At 44.1% G+C, this 23471-nt stretch overlaps 2 protein-coding genes across 4 annotated transcripts in view; one reads left to right on the top strand and one right to left on the bottom strand.

Annotated features, from left to right (window-relative positions):
- CAT (catalase) overlaps positions 1-10661 on the top strand; it is a 30894-nt gene extending 20233 nt beyond the window's left edge. Inside the window, exons 9-13 of the mRNA XM_037522476.2 lie at positions 4423-4561; positions 6674-6804; positions 7842-7949; positions 8914-8997; positions 9309-10661. Coding sequence (XP_037378373.1) covers positions 4423-4561; positions 6674-6804; positions 7842-7949; positions 8914-8997; positions 9309-9374 — 528 coding nt within the window. The 3' untranslated portion in view covers positions 9375-10661. The remainder of the gene's footprint in view (positions 1-4422; positions 4562-6673; positions 6805-7841; positions 7950-8913; positions 8998-9308) is intronic.
- Positions 10662-15065: 4404 nt separating this feature from the next.
- ELF5 (E74 like ETS transcription factor 5) overlaps positions 15066-23471 on the bottom strand; it is a 28672-nt gene continuing 20266 nt past the window's right edge. Inside the window, exons 4-7 of one of the 3 annotated variants that reach the window (XM_037521629.2) lie at positions 21115-21165; positions 16530-16598; positions 15797-15992; positions 15066-15357 (exon numbers count right to left, since the gene is read on the bottom strand). In XM_037521629.2, coding sequence (XP_037377526.1) covers positions 15261-15357; positions 15797-15992; positions 16530-16598; positions 21115-21165 — 413 coding nt within the window. In that variant the 3' untranslated portion in view covers positions 15066-15260. The remainder of the gene's footprint in view (positions 15358-15796; positions 15993-16529; positions 16599-21114; positions 21166-23471) is intronic. The other 2 variants (XM_054699172.1, XM_037521630.1) reach the window with 2 other exon arrangements.

The following is a 23471-nucleotide window of genomic DNA, read 5'->3' as shown; positions in this document are numbered from 1 at the left end:
CTGGCTTATTTTGCTGAGCATGATCCCTTCCAGCTCCATCCATGTTGCAGCAAATTGCATGTGTTTATCTTTTTTGAATGCTGAGTAATATTCCATGGTGTATATGTACCACATCTTCTTGATCCAGTCATCTATTTTTGGGCATTTGGGCTGTTTCCAAAGCTTAGCTATTGTAAACAGTGCTGCTATAAACATAGGGGTGCAGGTGTTCTTTGGAATTGATGTTTCTGTGTCCTTTGGGTAAATACCTAGGAGTGGAATTGCTGGGTCATATGGAAGGTCTATGTTTAGTAGGTCCAGAAATCTCCACACAGCTCTCCATAGTGGTTGGACCAGTTTGCACTCCCACCAACAGTGCAGGAGAGTTCCTTTTTCTCCACAACCTCGCCAACATTTGTTGTTGCTAGTTTTTTTAATATGTGCCATTCTCACTGGTGTAAGATGGTATCTCATGGTAGTTTTGATTTGCATTTCCCTGATTACAAGTGATGTTGAACATTTTTTCATATGCCTGTTGGCCATTTGCATTTCCTCTTCAGAGAAGTTTCTTTTTAACTCTTCTGCCCATTTTTTGACTGGATTATTTTCTTTGTTTTTGTTGAGATGCTGGATATATTTAAACTGTAAAAATTTGCTCTTTCTTGAATTCAAGGAAATAAAATTGGACAGGGACATTGATGTCAGAAGGGCCTTAAAAACTTGAGTAGACGTTTGTACAGTTCTTCCTTCTAGGATAAGACAAAGTTTCTTCAGTTTTGAGATATGTGATCTGGCATATATTAAGTGAGATCACTCCTTTTTGCACAATAGAAAAAGAGGGAAACAGGGTTGGGAATAGAAAGGGGAAGTGAAGCAGATTTCAGGGAGTAAGCACAAGTACTTGCATTGAAACTGGGGAGCAGATGAAGGCAAGACAGTGGGAACCTCTCCTGCCTGGGGGCTGGCAGGGAGTGAGCTGTGGGAAGGACATGCTGTTGGAATTTGCTGTGAGACAGGATTGTCCTGGGAGGGCTAAGGCTGTGGGAACAGGTTGAGGAGTACAAAATCACGCACAGTCTTTTCACAAGAATCCAGGTCACCTTGGTTCGAGGGGCCAGAGTGAGACCTGGAGGCAGTTAGCAACTGAGTCATTCAAGCTGAAGAGCATGGAGGCCTTGGATTGAGGCCCCACCCCAGGGAAAAAGAGCTGTATCACCTATGAACAGGCTCTGCAGCAACAGCAAAGAACAAACGCATAAGGCATCTCATTGAAACTGGGAGAGTGTCCTGAAGAAGGACAATAAGTGCAAATGAGTCATTAGTTTCTGACAATATTCATTTCAGTCTAACAAACATTTTAAATTTATTGTTTTGGCTTTATAGTTTTTTTAAAATTATTAAGAAAAGTGTTTGAAAGAATAGGTTCAGGGCCTTCCTGGTGGCGCCAGGGGTTAAGACACAGCCTATGAAGATAACTGCAGCCACTGCAGCATGAGTTCGATCCCCGGGCAGGGAGCTACCCACATGGCGCAGCAGACCTCTCCTGACTCGCCTGCTGCTCCCCTCAGCAGTATAGTTCAGCGGATCCGCTTGTTCTGTTCCCCACTCTGTCTCTGGTGAATCCTCTCATGCCCCCCCCACACCTCTGGCCTGTACCCCAGTTCTTGTATGCATAAATAAGTAAATCTTTAAAAAAAAGAAAAAAGAATAGGTTCAGCCAAGGCACACTAGTCTAGTTTTTCCCTGACTCCAAAGGTGACTTAGGTGCTATGCAGCTGGCCAGGACTCAGAGAGCAGGCAGGGACTGAGGGACTAAATTTAGCCATTTAAAGACCAGTGAGCAATTGTTTGAAGCATCTGTGTGGAGCCTTAGGCAGATTCTGGCAGGGTGGCAAGAATGTGTAGGGTGAGGCATCGTGGGAGGAGGGACTGAAGTGGAGAGTCAGTTAGGACTTGGAAGCCTCTCTGATGGGAGCTCATGAGTGCTTTGGCTCGGGTGGTGGAGGCGGTGTGCGAATTGACCATGTTCTCAGTTACCTTTCAACAAGGTCATGCTAGTAAATTTTAAACTTTGTTCCCCCCAAATGGTAAGCCAGACCATGATGGAACGGATAGGTAGAATTTTGCAAGTCACAGAGAAATAGTCCTGCGAATACCTGAAGGTGCAAGTGCGACTGTACTCTGTGGTTTGCCAGGAGTGAGGAGTTGGCTGGTGACTCGGGGGAGAGCTTTGTTCTGCTTTCTCACCCGGGCCCTCAAGGGAGCTCAGGCACAGAGACTTAGGTTCAAGTTGGTGTCAGGGTATGGCCTCACTGTGCTCATTTCCCAACCTTTACTTTGTGGGTGTCCCATGACCAGCCGGTTGGGGTTGTTTGATAAATATAAGGTGACATAAAACCAAATTTATGTGATTGACATTGTATCCAGCTTTTGGCTTAAGTGTGTCTTCTAGCCAGTTGGTAATGTTAAAGCATGACTTACTCTATTTTGAGCTGAAAGAGGCAACCAACTTGCAATTTACAAGTGGATCTTAGTCCAGCTGCATGACCAACTCCTAAATATCAGCTTGGACTATTTGGAATGAATATGGAAGGTAGAGTCCCTCACCCCAGAGAAGTTATTGACATCATGATGAGACACTGGATTAAGAATGTTCTTATGAGGACCTCCCCGGTGGCGCAGCAGGTTGAGCACAGCGCTGTGAAACTGTCCGCAGCCTCTGTAGTGCGGGTTCGATTCCCAACTGGCCAGGGAGAGACCCACATGACAGACCTCTCCTGTCACATCTGCTCCTCTCCTCAGCAGTGCTTTCGGTCTGTCTGCCTGTTCTGCTCCCTGCTCTGGCTCTGGTGAATCCTCTCACCCTCCCTCACCTCTGGCCTGTACCCCAGCTATTGTATAAATAAAAAAATAAATCTTAAAAAAAAAAAAAAAGAATATTCATATGAGTGATTTCATACAAAATAATTGTTTAAGTTTGCCCAACCAGATTTTGGTTAGAGATATTAGAATACTCTTTCAGATTCCAGGCCATTGACTTTCAGATTCAAAGTCAATGAAAGAAAACTGCTGATAGAATTGAGCTTTGAATAATGAGAATATTTAAATAGACAATAAGATTAATGTAGAATTAATCACACTACTTTTTTTTTTTTTTAAGATTTATTTATTCATTTATACAAGCACTGGGTACAGTCAGAAGCGCTGGAGGGTGAGAGAATTCACCAGAGCCAGAGCGGGGAGCAGAACAGGTAGAAGGACTGAAGTACACTGCTGAGGGGAGCAGCGGGTGGCAGGAGAGGTCTGCATGCCATGTGGGACCCTCGCCGGCGGCCAGGATCGAACCGGTGCTGCAGAGGCTGCGGGCAGCTTCGCAGCCCAGCGCTCAACCGCTGCACCACCAGGGGAGGCCCCGATCACACTACTTTTTGTTTAGCACTAACTAAAGAAATAGTAAAATGCCTACCCTTCTGCCTTGGTAAACAGGTGACTTAATTTAATCTTTGATTCAAGACCTTGGCCCTCACTTTGAACCAGTTTTATAAAATATAAAAATCAAATCATTTTATATTTGATTTATATCTAGAAGGTTTCAGAGCTAAATCCAGAACACAACATGGGATTTATATTTTAAAATAATTTCCTACACAGTTGGTTTCATAGAAATTCTTTTCTCTTTGTGAAGAGCAAATGGTTGATCGCCCCCTACCCCCCCAGAGTGGGACAATGGGGAGGGAAGGAATTAGTTCATGACTCCAGTTAGTTGGGTTCTCACAAATTTATTTTCCAGTATCATCTCCCAAGTTACATCCTTGGGAATTATTGGAAATAGTATAAGACAGGACACTAACTTGTCATTTGAGGAAAAAAAAAGGAATAATTATCTAGAACAGATGCGAAAACAACTTGCCTGTCCAAAAGGCATGACAGATGAAGGGCTGTTCACTTAGGGAGAACTCATTTCATAAGGGACAAGAAACTTTGCTCTTCTTTACTGGGGCACAGGCATGGGTAGTGGGGATCACGCACAGAGTGCTTTGTACTTGGAATCTTAGAATCAAATTTATCATCATTGGGCCTCCCCTGGTGGCGCAGTGGTTGAGCGCTGGGCTGAGAAGCTGCCCGCAGCCTCTGTAGCGCCGGTTCTATCCCGGGCCGCTGGCGAGAGTCCCACATGGTGCGCAGACCTCTCCTGCCGCCCGCTGCTCCCCTCAGCAGTGTATTTTGTCGGACTGTCTGTTCTGTTCCCTGCTCTGGCTCTGGTGAATCCTCTCACCCTCCCACGCTTCTGACTGTACCCAATGCTTGTATAAATAAATAAATAAATATTTAAAAAAAAAAAAAGACACCATGGCTCACTTAAAAAAAAAAAAAAATTTATCATCATTCCTGTCTTTGCGTTTGTACGCACACAGCCAGCCTCTGTTTCCTTTATAACTGCAGGGCCGTCTTTTTGCTTATCCTGATACTCACCGCCACCGCCTGGGAGCCAACTATCTTCAGATACCTGTGAACTGTCCCTTCCGCACTCGACTGGCCAACTACCAGCGCGATGGCCCCATGTGCATGTTCGACAATCAGGGTAGGGACCCCCTCCCCCCCCCCGCCCCCACCTCTGCCGCCCAGCAAGGAGGTTTTAACACCTGAGGATTTTTCCTTACTTTTAAATGTATTTTATATATTTCTGTGTTTTATTGAGAGTGCCCCCTTTAGACTTTCCTTGCTGTCCATTGATAGTTAAAGGCAGGAGGGAGATCTTTCCCACTGGTTATAGTAGAATAGCCTCCACCTCTGGGGTTAGGTTTGAAAGGTGCTTCACAAAACCGGCAATTCCTTCAGTCACTCTCAGTCACCAGAATTGACTCTTGGAAGTGCAAAAGTTAATAGTTCATAGCTTTTGTTTTTCTTTTTACTTCTGCTGGGGCTGAGGAGGGGCAAGTGTAGCCAGACTCTGGGCCTTCTTGTGTCCATCTTCTGTAGTTTTATTCTAATTTTCTTTTCTATCCCCAATTCATATTTTTCAGTCCTTTTGTTATTGAGACTGGCTGTATGGAGGGCGGGGGGTGTCATGTATATTTTGAAACTTTATTAATAAGTAATTCCTTCTCGTTTACTGTTCGTGCTAACCACTGCAGTGGCATACATATGAAACAAACCTTTAAGGATGTATTTTGACACTCCCTTTGACTAGTTTTAAAGGTGGAGTGTTTGGAATGTGCTCTTAAAGTTTGATGAAACAACTTAAAGGTTCTCAGGTGCTGGAAGAAAAGAGGGGATGGACAGAGAGACAGATGGGGTGCTGGCACGGGGGATTAGGTGGAGGGTGAGTAGAACATGTGCGCATAGGGAAGAACAAAAATGTAACCCCCCCCAAATTAAAAAAAAACAAACAATTCTCCCCACCTTGTCCCCCCCCCCAAAAAAAAAAGTGTTCCCAGGAGTTGAAGACAACCTGAATAAAAGGTCAGAATTTACTTGGAAATAGAATGTTTTAATTACTCAAATAGGCCCATTTCAAAGAGGCAATTCTTTATGCAGAATTCCACTCTAGATGGCTGGTTATTGGAGCACTTTACTTTTCACGTAGATGTGGCTGACCTAGAATGAATTTCTTGGGGTGATAATTGGGCTCCAATAATAGTATGGTATCCTCCCTCTTCTTGCCAGCACTTGGTCAATATGCTGTATAGGTACCTCTTGATTATCTTGTTTGAATAATCGATTCTGGCAGTGCCCTGAGTAGAATGCCAACCCAAACTGGCTTGTTCAAAGCACTTAATATGTTTCTAGGCCACTCCTTCTGTGTACAGTCAGTGTGTGCTCAGGTAATTCAAGCTTCTGATAATATAAACTGAAGTCGAGAATAGTTAGGAAAATAAATATGCCAAAGTGAAGGAAAAAGCCTATACATTATTCCAGAAGTCATAAGAGTGTTTTAACTGTATTTGTCATTACTTTTTTCCCCTCTAAGTCCAGGTAAGTAAGCGTTACCGTACTAGAAATATCAAATATCTCTCTGGGAAGGGAAGTAAAAGTGAAGCTAGAATTGAACCAAGTCATCACAATCAATAAAGGAACGATGGCCCATGAATTTTGAAAACATTTAAGGAATCTCAGAGTACGGCTCTGTAATGGAAATGAGTGTGCTCTGGAATGGAAGAGACAAAAGAACCCAGAGTTTTAATCCCAGATTTACCACTAATTGACCTGACAGCCATCAGGTAACATCTCAGAGCTCCAAACTTCCAGTTGAAGGAGTGGAGCTTTGCTCCCAAGGATTCTGTGATTCAGTGTTTAACTGATTCCAAGCGCAGGTGAAACTCAAATCTGCAATGTATCCCTGGGTCACCTCGTCAAACCTGTATACATTTATTTGTACTGGTAAGTCTCAGAAGACTGTAGATTAGACTTTTGAAGTGTTCAAAAGGAATTTGAGAAACTCTTTATTGAGTCTGAGAGTGAGACAGCCCCCTTCAAGCATTTGGAAGAAGGCAGTATTCTCAGAATCTGAGTACTGCCTGCAGCTAAATGTGGGACATTTAAAATAATATGTGCATAATATGGTGCACATATTATAAATAATATGGTGTGTGTGTGAATGAGCGATTGCCACTTGAATTTATCTCATTGACGATTTGCGAGTTTGTTTCATTATTCATCTCCCTAAGTGAATATGTACGGCTCTCCTTTAAAGGCGGTGCACCCAATTACTACCCCAACAGCTTCAGTGCCCCGGAGCACCAGCACTCTGCCCTGGAGCACAGATCTCGATACTCTGCAGACGTGCAGCGCTACAACAGCGCCAACGAGGATAATGTCACTCAGGTACAGTGTCTTCCTCTATCAACGTCGGCATATTTCCCTCCTCTTCAAGTGACTAATATATCTTAAATTGAATACAGGGAAGATATTGCTAATCATTAATTAGTCACTTTGTTAGATGGAGTTGAAGAGTTATGTTTCTTTGCTCTTTGTTTTCATTTCAGTTTCCTCAAATTTCATTGAAGGGATATGAATGAGGGCTGTTGGGGAAGCAGTTCTTCCCCAACTAAGAAATAGATAAGTACCTCTAAGTAAAACCGAATCTAAGGATCTGGGCAGGACATGCAAATTCAAGGGCTAGAGAACTGGATTCACAGCAGCACTGGAGCCTCAGTAGCAAGAGTGTGGGTTTTTCCCCTATGAGGCACACCAGTCACAAGACCCTGTTACTCCCCATCTGCCTACTCCTTCTTTCTGGTACCAATTGCTTATTTTTTCTGTGGCCTTCTATTTTCTCCACTTGGCCACAGAGCTCCTGTTTCATCACTGGTGTGACTTGGTCATGACGATAAATTCTTTATGGCTTCTTTCTCTGTATTACTTTTTTTTCTTTAGCCATCTTTTCCTCATCTCTCAATACGTGTGTCTCCTATTCTAGAGAGAAGAATTCAGATTGATTTGGCTAATCTTTTCACCCTAGGTTGCATCACGTGGCCTTTGGCCGGCCCTCAGTGACCTGCCCTGGGTCAGGTGCTCACCCTGCTTCCCGTCACTATGATTGCCTATGGGCTGTTCTCTCCCTAGAGGCTACAAAAGAGGCCCTTTGATGGTCCCATGTGTGGGTGGCCTCCTCATGACTGTGTCTAACACATTTTACACCACATACAAAAAAAGAATAAAGTTAAAATTTTAAAAAAGTGAGAAACAGATGTCAACTACAATTTTAAATTATTCCTAGAGTTCAAAACCTTTTTTTTCATCTTTATGCTAGTGACGTTTCTTTCTTATGTCAATGAAAAGTCTTACTTTTTCATTTCAAATGTGGTATTTTGGGTGAATTATGTTCACAATAAACTGCATCATCTCTGTTCATTGTGCAGGTGAGGGCATTCTATTGCTCCGTGCTGAATGAAGAGGAGAGGACACGCCTGTGCGAGAACATTGCCGGCCACCTGAAAGACGCACAGCTTTTCATCCAGAAGAAAGCGGTGGGTGACACTTTGTAAACTGAAGGGCGACATCTGCTGGCACAAGAAGGGAGCGCAGCTATATGAGGGCCCTCATGGGGAAAACAAAGCGTCCTTCCTTTTGTAATTGTGCAAAGGGAACTTAAAACAAAATTAGTGCTCTTCCCCATCCACCTCTGATTATTTTCTCCTAATATTTTCTCTGATATCTTATGGCATCTCCATTGATCCTTAAGTTCTTTGTCCAATGTGTGATAATTTAGTTGAATTCAAGGTCAATTTTTTTCTATGCTGTTTAATTTGGCTATAGCCAATTCTGTGGAAGCTAGTAAAGGTCCACTAAAAAATGGGCTTGAACCCTTGGCATTCTTCTCTCACATTTGCTAACACTGTAAGGCTTCATGTGGGTTCCTCGTGCCCCATCTCCTGCTCTCTGCTCAGGCTCAGCCTGTTCTGTTGTTTTTTTTTTAAACACAATGAGATTCCCACTTTTAGAAAACCTGGACCTTACTTGGTGGCAAAGGAAAAAGCTCATCGGTGAGGGTCAGGACTGATCCCTGCACCCCACGCTGCTCTCTGCAGTGAATTCCTGCTTGAAGTATGTGGAATTGCCCAGCAGATGCCAGTATCTTTATATACCCACTTTCAATTCAGGCAGTGTCTGGGTCCATTTCTTAATGCAAATTACCGTCACTTGTTGGAGTTACTTTGATGTCAGCTTTTCACATGCAGTAAATGCAGCTCCCAACATATGTGTCTTTCACACAATTTTCTGTGAGGTAGATTTCACCATTGTCCCCATTTTGAAGTTCAGCTGAATGACTTGTCCATGGTTGCTCAGCCAGTATATGTCCGGGTTTTCACTGGACACTAGATTTACTCCCTGTTGACGCTGTGGTCCTAACCCCTGCTGAAGGGTCCTTCTGCCCCAGAGTAAACACTGGGGATGAGTCATGATTGTTTGCATTATTTTACTTGGTTTCAGGTCAAGAACTTCAGTGATGTCCATCCTGACCTGGGGGCCCGCGTTCAGGCTCATTTGGACAAATACAACTCTATGAATTCTAAGGTGAGCCCAGAGCTGCCTGATCATGGCAGACGGATGTGAGTCCCTGATTAGACTAGACATGGTTCAGTTTTCTTTTATGATGGTTCTCCTCAGGCACAACTACTAGATTTCTTAAGCAGCTGTTTAGAATCTCACTTGAGATTTAAAGAGCTCATCTGCAAAACTCTTCATTTCATTTTATAATCTATAGGATATTTAAGGTGGATGGATTTTGAGTTGTTATTTTCTTTTGAGTACAAATGAAGCTAAAGTAAATGCCAAGTTGCATCTGCCAAGTGAGTTAACCTGCTGGTCTTGCTCTTTTAAAACAGAAATCAGTTCACACCTTTATGCAGCCCGGGAGTCACTTGGCTGCAAAGGAGAAAGCTCATCTGTGAGAATCGGGCCCCTTTTCCTGCACCCGGAGATGCTCAGCCTGTGAAGTGAAGAATGGTATCACACATAACCCACTCATTGCTGGATAAAAGATTCTGTGCTAGATTGCCAAATACAAACTAATGTTTTTAAAACGATAGTCCAGGTTTCAGTAGCAGATAATGTAGTAATGGCTTTTAATGCTATTTCCCTTGGGGAAAAATGAAGATTTGGGTTTAACAGTCACTTAATAGAAACATGTATTTGCTTTGACAGTTGGATGGATTATACATTTAAAATGGCTACAATAAACATTTCTAGAGAAATATGATTGTATTTGATAAGAGGAAATCTTGGTGAAATTAGTAGATGTGTATCATCTCATGGCCGATTATATACAAATACGGCTGCAGTTGTACAAGAAAAAAGATAAAGATAATCTGCTCAGAAATTGTAGTTAAAAAAAGTCTTATAAGGAAGACATTTAATACTTTGGTGTCTTTTAAAAATAACTTCAGTACCCAGTACCATGGCTTAATGATTATTCCTGCTTGGAATTGCTCAGATTGTTTTTTTTCTATTTGGAATCATATTAATGCTAATATAATACTGATTTTGCAATCAATTGATTTGTAATTGCTTACATTTTTGCAATAAATTAATCTACACAAGAATAGAAGAATGGTATTTGATTTTTTATTTCGGCTTCATATATGTAACTCAATGTCTCACCAGACTCTCAATCTGAGTATCACTTGTTAGCAGATGCTTACTCTTCAAATTGAGAAATGCTAATATCACAAGGAGGCTATGCCATTTGTTTAAATGCTAGCCTTTAGAAACAGCCTACTGAGACACTGGGGACCTTTATTGGGAAAACAGCAAACTTTGAAAAATGCTTAGATCTCCTGTCCATTCACTCACTACCTTATCTAATTATGAATTTTTAAAATAAGGGTTCAGACCCCTCAGTTATTTTTTAACCCATATTTGCCTATCACGCTTGAAAATCACATGGAACACTTTAAAGTGAATTCTGAATATTAAGTGAAACCTGTTTTCCTTGGAAATCCTTGTTTCCTCTGTCTCAGATCTCTAAGACCAGTTTGTACTTACTCTCAGGAATTCCCTGAGATCTTGGGCTTCAGAAAACAATTAGACCTCTTATGGAATCAAACTTTTAGTCTCTTAGCTCAAACTTAATCTCCTGTCAAACTCTCCTGCCTAAATTCCTCAAGTCTTTGTGCTTGAAGATTATCACATGTGTAGATATAGAAAGTAAATGATTCAGAGATAAATACTCTCAATATAGTAGCTTTACTGTTGTTATAACTCTTTATAGTAGTAAATATACAAGGTAAATGTATAAAAATTAATATAATTTGATAACGGGAAAGAGGTTATTAATTTGAATACTGAACACAAAAACAGTTTTTAAGATTTTCTACTTTATTCCATTGTGTAAAAGGAGTTGATAGCTAAAATCACTTTAATATGCTGACTGTATGTAACAATCGAACACACTTTGCTCTGGAGACCTCTTAGTATAATTTTCAGAGATAAATTTGGTGAGGTTAGGTTTTACTGGCAGGTACTAATTATATTCCTTTTAAGTGACATTATGATGACATTAAGAGTTTTTGAGCCAAAGCTGTAAGGATTGTAGCACAACCAACCCATACCGGGTAGGTTCACTATGGGTTCTGGCAAATACGTAGGGATGGCAAGCAGAATAGAGGTTACCAGAGGTGGAAATGGGGAATTATTGTTTAGTGGTTATAGTGTTTCTGTTTGGAAAGATGAAAAAGTTACAGTAATGGGTAGTGGTGATAGTTTCATGACTATGTGAATACATTTAATGCCACTCAAATAAAAATGGCTGAAATGATAAATTTATGTATATTTTATCACATTAAAAAGATCCATGTTTCATTCTCATTCCTAGTCTTCTGTGCCCTCTTCAACAGCGTTTGACAGAATTGATCACTGGAACTGTCTTTTTTGAAAATGACAACTTTTTTGAGATTTAATTCACTTCCCATAAAATCTGTCACTTAATGTGTACCATGCAGGGGTTTTTAGTAAAGGCGTTTAGAGGTGTGCAACCATCACCACAATCAATTTCAGAACATTTTCACCATTCCCCCCCAAACCCTGTACCCATTAGAAGTCACTCTCTGTCTCCAACTTAATGCTGCAACCAGTCCTTGTCACCTTGAACTTACAGAGTTGCCTACACTGCATATTTCATTTACATGGAATCAAACAATATATGGATTTTGTGGCTGCCTCTTTAGTATGTTTCAAGTCCTTACATGTGGTAACATATTGGAACTTCAGTTCCTTTTATGGCCAAATGTGTTTTGTCCTTTGGATGAGGCTGTGCTTTATTTACTCACTCCTCATCCCATAGTTAGTGGGGTGGTTTCCCCTTTTTGGCTACTGTGAATAATGCTGCTGCCAACTCTTGTGGACATGTTTTCGTGTGGACACATGTTTTCATTTCTCAACATTTTCACCTTTAAAGATGTTTTGGCTTAAGGTTGTGGTACACCACTCCCTAAAATTTGACTTGTGGTTTTTTGAAAATGGATTACTTCTTCCTCTGAAAAGAGGACTTAGCCTAGGCTTGTGGAAATGCTGAGAGATCACCTTGTTCTTTTCAAATTCAATGTTAGAATTTCAATTTAAAGCCGAAATTGTTTCCCTGATAAAAGGACATCATTTTAATTTGTAATCTCTGCTAAGGAGATGAGTTGTAAGAACTTCTTAGCCCTCATTTTTCTGAGAGAAAAATTATGGGCAAGGTCTTTGGCCATTTCTTTGCCTCTTACTCTGTGGTATTATTAAAAGGCGAAGAGTCACATTCCACTTTGATGATCTGATAAGACAAATTGGAGGTTTTAAAATGCTTATCAGAGCTTTAAAAAGATGTGAAGGGTTAGAAGAGAACTCACAAAATTCTGTATACTTTTGAATGAGAATTTTAAATGATCACATTCATATATTGAAAGTTTGCTATGAAAACCTCAACTGCACTCCTTTTTATGAAGGAAATACTCCTTCATTTATTATGGTAAGTAAATTTTGCATTGTCTTTTTATTTTCTTGTTTTGCTTTGGTATTATTTGCTAAAAGAGTGGTCTTTTATATAGTCCTTTGTGTTTTCTGTTGTTAATGGATTATAAAGCTATATGTTTAAATAAAATTCTCATTTTTAAGAGCATACTGGGTTGAAGGATAGCCTTCAATAGGAATTTATCCATGTACTAACCTCTGGAACCTGTGAAGCTGACCTTATTTGGCAACAAGATGTTTGCCAAATAAATCCTTAAATTGGGGCTCTTCAGATGAGATCATCCTAGATTATCCAGACAGAACCTCAGTCCGGTGAGAAGTGCCCTTCACAGAAACCAGGGGAGAGGGAGGAGCAGGAGTCTAGAGAGACAGAGATTGGGAAGTTAGAGCTCCAGGCTGAGAAACAGGCAACATGGGAGTTACCTGAAGTCGAAGAAGCAAGGAGGAATTGTTCCCCGGAGCCTAAGGCAGGAGGAAGGAGTGTGGCTCTGCCAATACCTTGATTTCCGACTTCAGCCTCCAGATCTGTGAGAATTAATTTCTGTTGTTCTAAGTCAACTTTGGTTATTTGTTTTGGGCAGACCGAGAAACATACAAAGAGGGTGCTAGTTTAATGGATCTGGAAAAATGAAAACTTCCTGAGTAGCATCTGGATTAATTTTCTTGTACTCCAAATTGCTGGATGATCACACTCCACCCCCCGCCTTATTGGGGCCACACAGCATTTTTCAAGGAGCATGTCATTCCTTATGCCTGCTCTGCCCACACTTCAATCACCACCACCCCACCCCTCCACTTCCCAAGCATCTTGCTTCTGCTGCTTCTTTATTGCCAAGCTCTTTGCCTGAAAGCTCCCAGTCCCTTCCTGTTACTGAATTTCAAATTTCCTAGGCAGTCTCTTCCTTCAGTTGGACTTTGATCCAGTTCACTAACATGGTGCTTAGCTCTTCAGATGGCTTGGAGTCGTCTTCAGACCCCAGCATAAAGGTCCCAAATTCAAAATATATAAAAGTTTTGGATGTATAAAAAACAAAACCAAACAAACAAAACCCACAATAGTGCAAGCACAAAGCTGCGTAGCAGCCTAATAAAGCAAATGTCCAGAAAGTCATGTGATATGCTCTGGCCCCTGGGGCAGCTTCTACTTAGCTCAGGAATAATTGCTACAAGGCCCTGAGAAAACTTTTGTCAGCTCTGATTTTTTTAAAAATGCTGGAAATCTGGATTTTTCAGTATATCTTCTGACTTATAAGTAAGGCGATTCTCAGTAAGAAATGAAATAAATACTCAAAACAGTAAGTGAAAAAAAAATTGTGCGTGTGTCACAACCAAAACTCTATCTGCAGCGCTGCTGACCCATTTTGCCTTTGTCTTAAGGTGCGTAAGGGTATGGATAAGATCACTCCATATATTTCTTGCATCTCTTAGACACTTACAAAAAAAACCCATCTCCCAAAGGGAATGGAAAGGTAATCAAAGGTGTTTGAGGTTGTCCCCGGCTGCTGAGTCTGCTGGGTGAATTTCATGATAGAGAGACAGTTGAACATGTTAAATACTTTATTCACATTGTTTACAAACTATATCCACCTGGGAAACACATGAATCCAAAAATAGATTATCATACAGTAATTCACATTTTTTGAAACAAGTTACTTTTGCAGTTAAGTTCTAAGCACAGTGGTCCTCAGCCTGTGTGGTGGTCAGTGCCTTGGCACGTGAAGCTTCCTGGCTTGGGAAGCTGGAGTCCTAGGGACTGCCCACCCGGACTCTGCTCAGCAAGAGCTTGCAGCGACTACCAGTGACTGATGAGAAATGTCAGTGCAGACTTTAACCCGTGAACATTTACTGGTGTAAATTTGCTATTTTTGTCAAGGTAATATGTGTTTTAAAGCTTGAGTACAAATCAGGTAGGAAGACAAAATAAAAGAGAGCCATAATTTAACCTGGCTATGACAGCGGTGTCAGGACATTTCCAGTTCATAAAAGTTTAATGTCTTGGTCACAAGACAGAATCAACAAATGACAATTTTATCGATCTGACAGCTTGAATCACAGGAACAGCCCCTGTGCTTCGGAAATCCACGCAGGCGTCTGTTGACTCGGTGCCCCTATGATCCCCTGCCTCTCTCACCATCAGAAGAGGAGAAATAAACTCAGCAAGAATTAATGTGCCTAGTTTTAAGTGTGCTACTCTGGAAGGATGGTCCTGGGAGTTTTGCCAATTGACCACAGAAGATATGCTGGTTAATAAATTTACTACTAGCCTATCATAAATCCAGTTACGTCCCAGCTTGATGGCTTAGCTCTTTCATTAGAAACTGTTCTATGGAATTTGCCCTTCATGATTTAAAATCTACAGTATGTTTGTCTTACCCACATCTCACCCCTCCTACTATATCAGCTACAAACTAATCACCCCTTTGCGAGCTGCCACAGTTAAATATGGGAAAACTTTTGAGCTTTCGTAATAGAAGCGCTGGATGAGTCTCTAACGGCCCAATTAAATCCTTTTTCTCTGAGCAGCACCAATGGCATTGAGATTCTGCAACTCTTGATTAGGGAAATCAGGTTTGATCAAGTTATCACAAAAGATCATTTCCTCCTCCCCCCGGTTAAAAAAAAATTCTCAGGGGTTGCTGCCATCACCCCCAAGTGGAGGACAATGACTCGGAATCCACACGTAAGCTGGGATGTGGAGAAATTTTATCAGCACATTTGCAGGTTTCAAAAAAAAAAAACAAAACAAAAAACACAGACTTTCAAATGTCTATTGCAAATCTGATTGTTTTCAAAGACAGACATCCATAAAGTGAGCTTGACGATGGAGCGGATCATAGCTGCTCCTCCTGCCACCCGTGTGCATTTTTTCCGAATTTATACACTAACCTTCGGTCGACTCGTTCCAAAATCCCCGTTTTATAGTAGTATCTGCGAAAGACAGCACAAGAGAAATGTGGGGAGGGTCTGCACCCCAGGGAAACAACAGAACACAAAGACTTCATTGCTCTCAGGTGACGAGCTCTTGGCTCACCCTGGTATTTCCACACCCTCTTATCAACTTACACTTAAACCTTTCCCAGACATCGTGAGGACCGAACCTCACCATATTCAGTTCAAAATGTGTTTTGTGTGCGTGCCTGTGAGATGGGCCGGCTTCACGGTGATCCCCGGGGAATCCTGCCAAGCTTGAAAGCAATGGGGTGTCGATTTACACCCTGTAATCCCTCCTGTAACTAAGAACCGAAGTTTTGTCTTGTGACCTTGTGCTCACCAAATAAAAAACTGCAAAAACAGTTTACTTTTCTGAGGCTGGCCATTTTACATAACTCTACTTGAGAGCTCATGACACTCGGCGCTATTAACTTACCTCAGGGCTCTGCTCAACTTCTCGTACGTCATTCTGTCATTTTTCTTCCTCTGTCCCCACATCTTTGCCAGTGCTTCTGATTTAACCACTCGAAAAATACCTTGTTCCCTATCTTCCCACTCCAGAATGCCACAGTTTTCTTCGGGAGATAGGAGCAGGTCTCGCACAAATTCCCATAGATGTGAACTTTGGAGGCCTTTTGAGAAGGAAAAAGAAGTTACTTTCAAGATATGTTCAAGATAAGTTTTTTTTTTTAATTTTAAGAGCAGAACTGTACAACTTATTTAACCTGGTGAGAATTACTTATTTCTCATAGGTAGGACTGGGGGCTCTACTTGGAACCTGTGCGAGCTGCCTGAGATGTGTGTTCTATGGAAGCACTTACCAAACACACACACACACACATTGATGGCAGCCTGGTAGCTCACAGACTGCCTGGAACTATGGACTAATATGAAGTCATAAAATGACTTTTTTTTTCCTGACAGGTTGTGAGGTTGTGGTACAATGTCATAAGCACATCTGTCTGGGTGGAAGAATCCTACAATTAAGTTTTTATTTCTCTACTACCTTCTTTGGGAATGACTGAGCTCACTCAAACATTCAGTCTCAAAGCTTTTAGAAGTAGACAGATTACTTCAGAAAGTAAACAAAAACAACAACAAAAAAGAAAAAATCCTAAAAAATGAGAAAAAAAAGAAATTAGATATGAAAAATGGCATCTCTAACTTACTTGTTCGACTGTGACTGTGACAGTCTTGACCTTTGATACCACTTGTTTTCAAACAACTGGAATCAGCATCTGTAAAAGAATGATTTACAGCTGTAGGAAGGACTCAGTGGGACACATGCAGACCTCAAATCACACCAGGATGAGCAAATATTCACTGAACAGCTTTGTGATGGAAGAGTCTGTAGATGATTTGGGGGTGATTAGCAGGTGGGAGGTAAAAAGATGCTAAGATGTGATATTTGCTTTTAAGGGGCCTTTGTATTCAGTATTGGGGACCTACAGTGTGAGGTTCTGGACTCTGTGCTGGGGGGACTGGAGTGAATGGACTGGGTCTCTGTTCACATGAAATATAAGGACTAACTGGCGAGGTGAGACACAGTGAAACAACCAAATCACCCATTGTTTTAAGTGTAATGACGGAAGTAAGAGGCCAGAAAAAGAATGAAGGTGACCCAGGAGGCTCCATCAAAAGACATTTACAAGTAGAGATAAAGGTGAGAAGGACCTACATGAGTAGGTGGAACAGTGTTGCAGGTGGAAGGAACAGAATGTGTGAGGCCAAGCATGGACCTTGTACCAACAGGCAGGCAGGCAGGCAGGCGCTGTGTCAGGCGAGAGAGTGGTAACTCCTGAGGCTGGGTGGTCACATAGGGCCTTCCCTGCATGCCACTGTCACAACTTGGGTTTACTGAAAGTGCAAGATGATGACTTTGGAGTTTTTCAAAACACACATTTTAAGCAGCTCTTTCTGGCTAGTGTGTGGAGAACATACTGGAAGGGACACAAGTAAAAGCAGAGACCAGAGTTTATGAATATTAGAAAGCAGGGCATTAACTCAATACTGATAACTCAGAACTCACCTACTCCATAAGTAACACTGTAAGTAACCTGAGACACCATATAAGCATCATCCTAAAGTGATAAATGATTAACAAAAAAAGGGGACCAGATCTGTACCTCCTGACCATTTTGTCTACTCTGCTCCAACCATTCTGGTCTCCTAATTCTTCCTGAAACTTGCAGGCACATTCCATCTTGTAGGTCTTTGAGTGCTCTTTTTGGTTCTTCCTGGATTCACTCCCTCATCTCAATCTTTAACCCAAATCGCCTTCACAGAGAGACCCATTCTGACTACCTGAATTGGAATTGCACACACACTTCTGCTCAGTACCCCACACCCACTTCCCTTGTTTTATTTTTTTTTGCCATAATATTTATCTCCAGTGCACATACTATACAATGTATTTGTCTTAGTTCATGAGAAGGCAGGGATTTGTATCTTCAATTTTAGCCCATCAGTGTCTAGCACAGTGCCCGGGATGTACTACGTGCTCAATAAGCAGTCACTAGACTATCTACTATACTGCACTAACTGTCCTTGCATTGTATGATAGTCTAGTAGGTATAGTCTAGTAGGTATACTTTACTATAACTAATGAAAGAAAGAATAAGTATGCTATCAAGGGAAGGAGTGTATCCTGTGTACCACCCTGTTGTCCAGGGTGACCTGTCTCAGTGCCACTGGGGTCATGTCACTCCCTGGCTTAACATCCTGCAGTGGTTCCTGGCTGTCTCCAGGATGAAGGCTACCATGTTAGTTAGATCTACCTACCATCCCCACCCACCTCACCTGTATCTCTTGTTGCTCCCTAACTCCTTTTCTTCTCCTGGGTCAGACTGTCCCAATGGGGCTTAGCTTTCCCCTGCCTCAGGGCCTTTGCACAGATTCCTTACCTGCCACTTCTACCAAGCCAACTCCCACAGACCTCTTCTCTGCCCCTGATCTCTGCATGAGATCCCGTCTCTGTTCATAGCACATAGTAAAGATCAATCGTGTCTCTTTTCCTCCTCTACGAACAGCTTTGGGGGTACTTAAAACTAATGACCAAGTTCTGTTAAGAGCTTCATGTGGCGTATCTCATGTAATCCTTGCTACAAGCCACTATAGTATTACTGCTATTTCCATTTTATTGAGGAGGAAATTGAGGCCCAGCAAATTTAAGAATTTTATCAGAGTGATGGAGCCAGGACTTGAACTGTGAGCAGCTGTGTTACAAAGCCAATGTTCACAGCTATTGCTTTCCTATGCCTGTAATAACAGGTGTGCTCTTGGCCCTTAACCAATAATTAGCTCTGTTGAGCACTTGCTATTGTCAGGCACTCACGCCACCCTTGCACATCACTCACCCACCCTTGCGATGTATGTCTAGTGCTATCTCCATTTTACATCTAAGAAAACAGGTGTGCAGAGAGGGTGGGTGCTCATGTGGGTCATTCACTCATTGGCTCCTGTGCACAGACCCACAGTGTGCCCACTGGATCAGGCATTAGGGGCTCAGTACCAAACAAATCCAAGTCTGTCCTCTCAGGGGGTTTACATGCAAGAGGTTAGGCACACCTGATGAACAAATAAGGATGGTTCAGTCAGTGACACATGCTATGGAAAAGAATAAAGCAGGTAGCAAGAGGGGAAGTGATGGTGGAGGGGGTGTGCAAAGTGCCAGTTTTAATTAGAGCCAACAGGGAAGACTGACGAGGAGACAGCTGGAGCAGGAAAGGAGTGAGCCCTGGGGAGGTGTGGGGTGCACAGCCCTGTCATGTGGCCTCTGGCTAAGGCTGGAGCTGAACCCGCATCCACACATTCTGACGTGGAGGCCTTAGCACCAGTGACTCCAGCTGTCATTCACTGGAATGAAAGATAGGAACGCATGCCTTCAACTTCCACGGGCCCTGAGGCCCCTGAGGCCCCTGCAGGTAGTCTCGAATTGCTCCGATGTGGAAAAACCGGCCCTTGCACATGGCAGGTTTGCGCAAACCACACGTGGATGCACAAGTGAAATCAGCTGAAAATGGAGGCTGTGGTGGGTGGGGGGAGGTGATTAGGCCAGCAGGGCTGACAGCGGATCAAGATGAGGAACTCTGCCCCTCCGCCTGACCCATGCCCTGCTGCATGGAGCCACCCCAGAGCACACCCACCCGCTGCTTCAACCTAGTTCCTTCAAGAAGAGAGAAATCAGTGGGGTGGTGAAGATAAACAGACATGGTGCCCAAGTGGCAAGAAGTGGGAGGGAAAAGTTGCCTTTCAGTTTTCATGATTTCTTCCAGGTGCTTTGGAAGAAGGCTCTTTGATTGACAGGATCAACAGAGGAGAGGTCCATGGTGGGTGGGGCTTTGGGGGCGGTGATTGATACTCCCGGGGGTCTCACCAGAGATCCTCCTGTTCTGTTCCTGGTTGCCAGTGGTGGCTTTGAAGGTACTCATGGGTCCATTAGTTGGAGGCCTTGGTTGGCTGGGGGTGGCCGTGGGGACAGAGGGGCAAAAGCCATCCCTGTGGTGTATTTGTGAATATCCAAACCTCCACTAAGTTCAGCCAGCGCCACACTTTGAACCCACTCAACTTCCCTGCAGATGTGGGTTGTGTTGGGGTAGGGGTGTGGGGGGGGGGGAAGCTCACAACTGTCTCCCTCTCTGATGTGTCCCTGCAGGCGGGCTGTGCCCGTGTGGGTGAGTGGGGGATGCCAGGAAGCTCTGCTTCGTGTGGGACTTGCAGGTTCAGTTGCCTTGACAGCAGAGACCTGTGGCCAAAGGATGTGGTCACAGCTGTTGATTGAAACCTCCCAGGAGCTGGGACAGGAGCTGCAGCGTCAGATTCCAGACCAAGCTCCTCATGTCCCATGATACCAGCAGGCCAGAAAGAGCCCTGAGGCTATTTGGGGAGCTGGGAGAGGACAGAGAACTTGGCTCAGGAGCAGAAGGTGTGCAGCAGGAACCCAGGCCTGTAGCCTCTGTTCACTGGTATTTCTTCTGTGGATGTGGGAGGCAGCAGAGAACAGATGAAGTGGAGGGAGCTGGGGAGCACTCCTCGGGCCTGTTCTGGTGGCTTTATAGCTCATTGGACCCGAGTCCCCTCAGGGGGTACTAAGTTGAAACCATCCTGTTCTCTGAGTCACGTGGGGCTGTGCCCACACCTGGAGAAGCCCCTGGACCTTGGATCTTAACTGAGTGGGCAGCAGAATGGAGAGAAGGGCCTGGGAACCTATGTGCACATAGGTAGTGTGTGTGTGTGTGTGTGTGTTTAAGAGCACAATGCATAAAACCATAGGCTTTGAGAAAAGAAGTCAGGATCCCAGCTCTGCAGTTACTTGCAAATTACTGTACTTCTGGTTTCTTCAAATGCAAATAGAGGGATCAGATCACCATGTTACCTAATTATGATGATGATTAAATAAAATCATGTATGTAGAACCCTCAACATTGGTGCACCCTCAATAAGGCCACCCAGTAAGTGCCTTACAGTGGGCAGTGAGAGTTATTCATGTTCACTGAGGAGCTTGGGGGCATTGCTTGAAGACTCAGATGCCACTTTGTCCTAGCTGGCCAGGCCCCTCATTTCTGGGCTGGGGGTATCTGATGCTCCAGAACATCAACTGGGCCAGAGGCACTATGACTGGATGTGCTGGGTTTTCCAGAGTAGGCTTACTGGATCATCCAGCCTGTCTTCACATCTACCTTGTGCCCAGCACACTACATGTTAGGTTTTGGGGGAAGTGTGGTCACCAGGGCCTGGGAGAGCTTGATTACTTACAATCTTTGATGGCAGCCTTGGTCTCTTCGGCATCATTAAAAAAGGAATAACCTAGGAGAGAAAAAGAAATCCACAAACCATACCATGCAATCCTGGTTTCCCCTGGCCAGCTGGGAAGGGAGGTGCTGAGGAGAAGGAGGTCCCCTCTGTGGGGTAGTTTTATTCTAGAAGGAGCCTGGGGGGAACCACCTAGTCTTTCCAGGGCCACCCTGAAGCCACTGGAGAAAGCCCCAGAGCCCGGCACCCCAGCAGCCTCTGTGCAAAAGAGCGCCAGGAGGCTGGAGTTCTGAGCTGGCCACACCACTGAGCTCTGTGCACCTTGCCCAGAGGTGCAACAGATGACAACATCAAGCTTCCCTTTGGTTGTCAGTCCGTGATCTCTGACGTGGCTCTTGTCCTTGGGGATTCGAATGCCCGTGGGGCTGGTCAAAGGTGGAAATGGACATTGGCGGCCACAAGAATCACAGAAGCCAAGGTGAGGATTTGGGTGACTGGGCTGGTGCCTTGGAGGGCTCTTCTGAAGAATGTGGTGGATGGGCATGAATTAGGACTTTCAGGTCATGCTTTCATGTGGCAGCACAGACCAAAGCACCCCTATTTTCTAGCTTGGTGTCCAACACGAGGAGGGTACATTTCTATTTGCAAGGAGTGCAGAGGCCTCCTTGGTGGCGCAGCGGTTGAGCGCTGGGTTGCGAAGCTGCCTGCAGCCTCTGCAGTGCCGGTTCGATCCCCAGCTGCCAGGTGAGGGTCCCACATGGCGCGCAGACCTCTCCTGCCGCCTGCTGCTCCCCTCAGCAGTGTACTTCATCAGTCTGCCTGTTCTGCTCCCCGCTCTGGCTCTGGTGAATTCTCTCACCCTCCTGTGCTTCTGACTGTACCCAGTGCTTGTATAAATAAATAAATAATTTTTTTTTTTTTTAAAAAAAAGGAGATTGGAACAGGGCGCCTTGGTATTCGCTTAGTCCCTTAGCTCTTTCCTGATTGGTAGCAGTTGGCCATGGTCCCCCAGTCTGCTCTGTTCAGAGCCTGCCCGAGCAGTAGCGACAAGGGCCAGTTCTCGCATATACCACGGAAACCGCCCCTGCTCTCCACCCTTCCTGCCCACCTCGCCTACCAGTGACGGGGCCCCATGTTTCTGGGCCCAATGAAACACCTACTGAGCCTGACGGCTCCTGGGCCCTCAGACCTCAGGACCCCATTAGCTCCTCTCCCCACCAAGACTTACTTGTGTTCGGTGTCCCGTTCCACCAGAGTCCTAGTCTGTGGGGTAACACAGGGTCTAAAACAGGTGATGACCCCTTCACCACATCATTTATTGGTGAAAATCTGAGCATGAAACTCAGTGCTCACAAACTATTTCAGGTAACAGGTGGAAACAATGTGTCCTGGGCAAAAGGAAACCATGCAAACTTAAGTCATGTGCATGAAAACAGTCACGTTCCTGCTTGAGGAACACGCCAGGAGGGCTTCGGAGTGGAGCCCGAGTTAGCGGGAGGAGACAGGTTCACTGCCCACCACCACAACTGCCCTGGCTACAGAGTGCTTGAGATCCCACCAGTAGTGCCTGGTGGGTGCTCCCAGGAGCTCTTTGGAGCAAGAAAACGCAGTTGATCACCTGCTTAAAAAACAGTTGGTTTTTAGTTTATTTGCTCTGCACAAACCCTGGGGTCCTGGGACCCGTGGCAGGGAGTTTTTGGATACACAGTTGTCAGGGAAGGGAGATGCCCACCCTGTCAGACACCAGCACAGGGGTGGCTGGCTCCTGCAGACAAACTTGAGGACTTGCACTTTGACCCTGGTAATGCCAGGGTCTGGTGATGCCAACTGCATCCTCTTTCAACAAGGGGTGCCTCCCTCTTCTGGGCCCTGGCACTCGTGTGCAAGGCTGCTGCCTCTGTGGCTTGAATGAACCCTGAGCTCCTCCCTGAGACACCCGTTTGTTCAGATTTGCCCTCTTTTGCAGGGTGGGGGCACTCTGCTCCCAGTTCCTGGCATGGCCCTGTTAGTGGTGATAATCAAATAGATAGGAGGTCAGCGAACAGCAGGTCTGTTTGTCCCTTCCTTGGCCCCACCTTCGGCCCCTCCCCCTGGACTGTGGCTCCCAGGGGAGATAAACTGTGCTCCAGGGTCACCCTCCTAGATTTCCTGCTCCCAGGCACTGGTGATGGGGGAAAGCAATGGGAGGCCAAAGACTCCTAGAGCAGCAGGTCCTCTGGGATTTTCCAAACAGGAATCCTGCCATGGCCTCCTCATCAAGCAGGTGCTATTAGATTGCGTGATTACCCCTAGCGATGGGGAACTTCCTATCTTAGGTATCTTCTGGTGCAACTCTTCTAGAAGGTGCTAAGTTTTAGAAA

This window comes from Talpa occidentalis, unplaced genomic scaffold (assembly GCF_014898055.3).
Source record: "Talpa occidentalis isolate TD23 unplaced genomic scaffold, MPIMG_talOcc4v2.1 talOcc4.3, whole genome shotgun sequence".
Classification (NCBI taxonomy): Eukaryota; Metazoa; Chordata; class Mammalia; order Eulipotyphla; family Talpidae; genus Talpa; species Talpa occidentalis.
The sequence above is the reverse complement of the archived record's forward strand: the minus strand, read 5'-3'. Positions and strand labels throughout refer to the sequence as shown.